The sequence below is a fragment of the Oncorhynchus mykiss genome, chromosome 9 (assembly GCF_057628025.1).
Source record: "Oncorhynchus mykiss isolate SJ-2025 chromosome 9, ASM5762802v1, whole genome shotgun sequence".
Lineage (NCBI taxonomy): Eukaryota > Metazoa > Chordata > Actinopteri > Salmoniformes > Salmonidae > Oncorhynchus > Oncorhynchus mykiss.
Genome location: NC_143030.1, coordinates 65046146 through 65053493, shown reverse-complemented (window position 1 = coordinate 65053493; position 7348 = coordinate 65046146). Strand labels below are relative to the sequence as shown.

General features: G+C 41.0%; 1 protein-coding gene across 1 annotated transcript in view; it reads right to left on the bottom strand.

Moving 5' to 3' along the window:
* Positions 1–96: 96 nt before the first annotated feature.
* coq10a (coenzyme Q10A) overlaps positions 97–7348 on the bottom strand; it is a 9707-nt gene continuing 2455 nt past the window's right edge. The window contains exons 4-5 of the mRNA XM_021616544.3: positions 7115–7216; positions 97–6896 (exon numbers count right to left, since the gene is read on the bottom strand). Coding sequence (XP_021472219.2) covers positions 6729–6896; positions 7115–7216 — 270 coding nt within the window. The 3' untranslated portion in view covers positions 97–6728. The remainder of the gene's footprint in view (positions 6897–7114; positions 7217–7348) is intronic.

Below are 7348 nucleotides of genomic sequence, written 5' to 3'. Positions count from 1 at the left end.
ACTGCGTCTCAACACCCGTTTGTTCATTATTGCTCACTTTAGATCTAATTGGCAGAATAAGTAAAAAGTAGGCTAATTAGGAATACAGTAACATGATTCACAATTCCATCTCCATCTTTATTTACAATACACACATCATGCACACAAATACAATTGCCCTATATCAACACCCGACGGAAAATGAAAAGCAATGAATACAGCAGTTCTTAGGAAGGCTAGAGGTGCAATACTGTTAAACTGGATGACCACTAGCAACTTATTGGTTGCTTTTGAACATAAAAAAAAAATACAAAAAGGAAGTTGCTTTGAAGTATTGCGACAGTGGTTATAAGTCTTGGGAGTCTTGCTTGAGAACAAATGAATAGTCTTGAAACTAAAAGACACACTTAAAATAGCTTCCTATGTTAACCTTTCATGACCTAGAGTAAATTCCACCATCATAGCAAAATGGCAAATGCATACCAGTACATTACACATGATCTGTTAGACTTAGTCCTTTATTACACAATAACTAAAATATGTGCATGTTTTCCCATTAAAACGTAGGCAAACCCAACAAATACAATTCAAAAGAAAACATCCTACACAAGTAGCCATATCTTTCATGCATATATACTGCAATAAAATAACTTTGTCTTGTCTAATTTATGAACGCGCTAGGTAGCTTGTCTTGACACAGCCATCTTGACACACTTTATAGAATTTTCACAGCATATCGACAAAGCTCCTTTTCTTCATATTTACATACAAGCTCAACATTTAAAAGGCGCAGACTACATTTAAAACTTTTTCTCCAAGAAAAATAAATCACTTGAACAACATTCTCTCTGCACACACAAAAGTGAAGGAAAGCTATTTTTATATATATCTCAACAGTACCAGTCAAAAGTTGACACAGCTACACATTCCAGGGTTTTTCTTAATTTATTTATATTATTCTACATTGTAGAATAATACTAAAGACTTCAACACTATGAAATAACACATGGGATCATGTAGTAATCAGTGTTAAACAAATCAAAATATTTTATTTGAGTTTCTTCAAAGTAGCCACCCTTTGCATTGATGACAGCTTTGCATTCTCTCAACAAACTTCATGGGATAGTCATCTGGAATGCAGTTCAAGTAATAAGTGTGCCTTGTAAAAACTTAAATGTGGAATTTCTTTCCTTTTTCATGCATTTGAGCCAATCAGTTGTTGTGACAAGGTAGGGGTGGTATACAAAAGATAGCCCTATTTGGTAAAATACCAAGTCCATATTATGGCAAGAACAGCTCAAATAAGCAAAGAGAAACGACAGTCCATTACTTTAAGACATGAAGGTCAGTCAATCTGGAAAATTTAACGTTTTTTCAAGTGCAGTCATAAAACCCATTAAGCGTTATGATGAAACTGGCTCTCATGAGGACCGCCACAGGAAACAGACATCTCAACAACAACTGTTCAGAGGAGACTGCGTGAATCAGGCCTAAATGGTTAAATTTCTGCAAAGAAACCACTACTAACAGGACACCAATAATAAGAAGAGAGACTTGCTTGGGCCAAGAAGCACGCGCATTGGACATTAGACTGAAGGAGATCTGTACTTCGGTCTGATGAGTCCAAATGTGAGAGTTTTGGTTCCAGCCGCTGTGTCTGAGACACAGAGTAGATGAATGGATGATCTACGATACGCCATCACCTCTGGTTTGCTCTTAGTGGGACTATCATTTGTTTTTCAACAAGACAATGACCCAACACACCTGCAGGCTGTGTAAGGGCTATTTGACCAAGAAGGAGAATGATAGTGCTGCATCAGATGACCTGGCCTCCACAATCAACCGACCTCAACCCAATTGAGATGGTTTGGGATTAGTTGGAACGCAGAGTGAAGGAGAAGGAGCCAAGAAGTGCTAACCATATGTGGGAACTCCTTCAAAACTGTTGAAAAAGCATTACAGGTGAAGCTGGTTGAGAGAATGCCAAGAATGTGCAAAGCTGTCATCAAGGCAAAGGGTGGCTACTTTGAAGAATCTCAAATATAAAATATATTTGGATTTGTTTAACACTTTTGGTTACTACATGATTCCATATGTGTTATTTCATAATTGCGATGTCTTTACTATTAGTAAAAATAAAGAATAACCTGCAAATGAGTAGGTGTGTCAACTTTTGACGGGTACTGTGTGTTGAGATATATATATATATATATATATATATATTATACATATACATATATACGTGTGTGTGTGTGTGTGCGCGCGCACACACACACTTGAAGTCGGAAGTTTACATACACGGAGGTTGCAGTCGTTAACTCGTTTTGCAACCACTCCACAAATTTCTTGTTAACAAACTATAGTTTTGGCAAGTCTGAACATCTACTTTGATAAATCAAAAATAGAACTGTTTGTCCATAATGACCATCGTTATGTTTGGAGGAAAAAGGGGGAGGCTTGCAAGCCAAAGAACACCATCCCAACCGTGAAGCACAGGGGTGGCAGCATCATGTTGTGGGGGTGCTTTGCTGCAGGAGGGACTGGTGCACTTCACAAAATGGATGGCATCATGAGGATAGAAAATTATGTAGATATATTGAAGTAACGTCTCGAAGACATCAGTCAGGAAGTTAAAGCTTGCTCGCAAATGGGTCTTCCAAATGGACATTGACCCCCAAGCACAATTCCAAAGTTGTGGCAAAATGGCTTAAGGACAACAAAGTCAAGGAATTGGAGTGGCCATCACAAAGCCCTGACCTCAATCCTATAGAACATTTGTGGGCAGAACTGATAAAGCGTGTGCGAGCAAGGAGGCCTACAAACCTGACTCAGTTACACCGGCTATGTCAGGAGGAATGGGCCAAAATTCACCCAACTTATTGTGGGAGCTTGTGGAAGGCTACCTGAAACGTTTGACCCACATTAAACAATTTTAAAGGCAATGCTACCAAATACTAATTGAGTGCGTGTAAACTTCTGACTCACTGGGAATGTGATGAAAAAAATTAAAGCTGAAATAAATCATTCTCCCCACTATTATTCTGACATTTCAGATTCTTAAAATAAAGTGGTGATCCTAACTGACCCAAGACAAGGAATTTTTACTAGGATTAAATGTCAGGAATTGTGAAAAACTGAGTTTAAATGTATTTGGCTAAGGTATGTAAACTTCTGACTTCAACTGTGTGTATACACATACACACATATATATATATATTAAATTACACACACACACACATTACCGTTCAATAGTTTGGGGTCACTTAGAAATGTCCTTGTTTTTGAAAGGAAAACACTTGTCCATTAAAATAACATCAAATTGATCAGAAATACAGTGTAGACATTGTTAATGTTGTAAATGACTATTGTCAGATTTTTTATGGAATATCTAGAGGCCCATTATCAGCAACCATCACTCCCGTGTTTCAATGGCACACTTTTGCAAATATGTTAGCACAGCTGAAAACTGTCGTCCTGATTAAATAAGCAATAATACTGGCCTTCTTTAGACTAGTTGAGAAATTGTCAAGAAACTGAAGATCTCGTACAACGGTGTGTACTACTCCCTTCACAGAACAGCGCAAACTGTCTCTAACCAGAATAGAAAGAGGGGTGGGAGGCCCCGGTGCACAACTGAGCAAGAGGACAAGTACATTAGTTTCTAGTTTGAGAAACCGAAACAAGTCCTCAACTGGCAGCTTCATTAAATAGTACCGCAAAACACCAGTCTCAACATCAACAGTGAAGAGGCAACTCCGGGATGCTGGCCTTCTGGGCAGAGTTCCTCTGTCCAGTGTCTGTTCTTTTGCTCATCTTAATCTTTTTCTTTGCAACTCTGCCTAGATGTCCAGCTACAATAGTCAGTTACAACATTAACAATGTCTACACTGTATTTCTGATCAATTTGATGCTATTTTAAATGGACAAAAAGGAAAGGAAATTTCTATGTGACCACAATACAGTCGTGGTCAAAAGTTTTGAAAATGACACAAATATTACAGTTTGCTGCTTCAGTGTCTTAAGATATTTTTGTCAGATGTTACTATGGAATACTGAAGTAAATTACAAGCAATTCATAAGTGTCAACGGCTTATTGACAATTACATGAAGTTGATGCAAAGAGTCAATATTTGCAGTTTTTGACCCTTCTTTTTCAAGACAAGCAATCCGCCCTGGCATACTGTCAATTAACTTCTGGGCCACATCCTGACTGATGGCAGCCCATTCTTGCATAATCAATGCTTGGAGTTTGTCAGAATTTGTGGGGTTTTGTTTGTCCACCCGCCTCTTGAGGATTGACCACAAGTTGTCAATGGGATTAAAGGTCTGGGGAGTTTCCTGGCACTGGACCCAAAATATCTATGTTTTGTTCCCCGAGCCACTTCGTAATCACTTTTGCCTTATGGCAAGGTGCTCCATCATGCTGGAAAAGGCATTGTTCATCACCAAACTGTTCCTGGATGGTTGGGAGAAATTGCTCTCGGAGGATGTGTTGGTACCATTCTTTAGTCATGGCTGTGTTCTTAGGCAAAATTGTGAGTGAGCCCACTCCCTTGGCTGAGAAGCAACCCCACATATGAATGGTCTCAGGATGCTTTACTTTTGACATGACACAGGACCGATGGCAGCGCTCACCTTGTTTTCTCCGGCCTTTCTTTTTTCCCGGATGCCCCAAACAATCGGAAAGGGGATTCATCAGAGAAAATGACTTTACCCCAGTCCTCAGCAGTCCAATCCCTGTACCTTTTTGCAGAATATCAGTCTGTCCCTGATGTTTTTTCTGGAGAGAAGTGGCTTCTTTGCTGCCCTTCTTGACACCAAGCCATCCTCAAAGTCTTGGCCTCACTGTGCGTGCAGATGCACTCACACCTGCCATTCGTGAGCAAGCTCAGTACTGGTGGTGTCCCGATCCTGCAGCTGAATCAACTTTAGGAGACGGTTCTGGCGCTTGCTGGACTTTCTTGGGCACCCTGAAGCCTTCTTCACAACAATTGGACCGCTCTCCTTGAAGTTCTTGATGATCCGATAAATGGTTGATTAGGGTGCAATCTTACTGGCAACAATATCCTTACTTGTGAAGCGCTTTTTGTGCAAAGCAATGATGACGGCACGTGTTTCCTTGCAGGTAACCATGATTGACAGAGGAAGAACAATGATTCCAAGCACCACCCTCCTTTTGAAGGTTCCAGTCTGTTATTCGAACTCAATCAGCATGACAGAGTGATCTCCAGCCTTGTCCTCATCAACACTCACACCTGTGTTAATGAGAGAATCACTGACTTGATGTCAGCTGGTCCTTTTGTGGCAGGGCTGAAATGCAGTGGAAATGTTGTTTTGGGTTTCAGTTAATTTGCAATTAATTGCAATTAATCTGATCACTCTTCATAACATTCTGGAGTATATGCAAATTGCCATCATACAAACTGAGGCAGCAGACTTTGAAACAGACATTCTCAACTTTTGGCCACGACTGTACACACACACAATTATAACATATTAGGAACACCTTCCTAATATTGAGTTGCACCCCCAACCCCCCCTTTGCCCTCAGAACAGACTCAATTTGTCAGGGCATGGACTCTACAAGATGTCAAAAGCGCTCCACAGGGATGCTGGCCCATGTTGACTCCGATGCTTCCCACAGTTGTGTCAAGTTGGCTGGATGTCCTTGGGTTGGTGAACCATTCTCGATACACACCGAAACTTGAGTGTGAAAAACCCAGCAGTGTTGCAGTTCTTGACACCAACTGGTGTACCTACTACCATACCACGTTCAAAGGCACTTCACTTTTTTGTCTTGCCCATTCACCCTCTGAATGACACACAATCCATGTCTCAATTGTCTCAAGGCTTAAAAATCCTTCTTTAACCCGTCTCCTCCCCTTCATCTACACTGATTGAAGTGAATTTAACAGGTCCAATCAATAAGGGAGCATAGACTGACCAGGTGAACACTCATGGAAAGAGTAGGTGTTCCTAATGTTTTGTATACTCAGTGTATATTTATAATCAATAACTTCAAAACAAACACATTTTAAATAAGCACTTCTTGGTATAAGCAATACTGTACATTTAAAATATATTTCTAAGATAAATTAATTTGACATGAATGTACGACTTTAATGTGGCAGGTAAGTGGAGTGCACCAGCATCCATTCTTCAACCATCTGAAGCATCAACAGACATACTGTATGACAGACTCAAAATGGTCCATGTCATTGGTTGACTCAATATTGTGTCCTGTTCACTCACGCTTACACAGCAATACATTAAATCTGTTTCAATATGTGTAGTGGCTTTTTTGTTTTACAACTAGATTTGGAAGAAGGATTCTTCTATTTAAATTGTGCACAAGCACCAATGCAACATTGAAGAGCAACCCTTGTGAGGAGGTAGATGGCAGATTTTTACAAGACATGATCCAGGCTAAGATATGGGACTTTCAACTAGTTGTGAAGGGTGTTTAGCTGGTTGCTTGGTCCTTACTCTTCGATGTGAGGTTGCACAAAGTGGCATCTTAGCCTGGTCCCAGATGGTCCAAGATCTCAGAAGTGCTGTCTCACGCCAGTGTGACCCTAGGAGTTGGCAAGATGGCACAAACAGTTCTGGGACCAGGCTAATTGCACCTGGGTGGCAATGGAGGTGGTTGGTGGTGTAGTGTCATGCAGGTCCATCTAGGTGATACAGGGGACAGCCAGGGTGAAGGTGCAGGCTGTTTTGGGACAAGGGCACACAATGGCAGATGGACCTCACGTTTGGTGTACCTCATGGAACATTAACTCCCGTGGGACGCGAGTCTGTGGGCCGTAGAGCGTGCCGGCCCGGCGCTCGAAGGCAGACACATTTTTCTTTACCACCTCGTCAAAAAACACAGTTGCTAACTGAGAGTGGAGCAAGGAGCGGAACTCAAACGAGATCTGTGTGGCAGGAAGGAAGGAGAGGGCAGAATGTCAGTCGGAGAAGACATACAAAAGAGAAAGAGGATAAGCAAAGGATAAGCTCTGTTAACGGATATAACTTAGACTATTCACATGCACAAGGTCTATGCACAAATAGAGAGCAAGATTAGAAGAAACTGAGAGGTTGGCAGCATGAGATAAACAAAAGGGCTGCAAGCTGGGGCTGTCATATTCACCGAAACGTCCACAGTGCAGGTGCGGGGATAACCAGGGATTCCAGGACTGAAGCGCCATATCGTCTCCAGGTGGTTAAAAAGTGTTCCATCTGTGCACACCGCCTAAAAAAATGTAATCCAATAAGAAAGGGTTACTTAGAGTAATCTATCACCAAACCACCAATGATCATCACATATCTCATCTTAATTCATGAATCCTCAATTAAGCGGGACTAAATGGGTTGCAAAAAATCG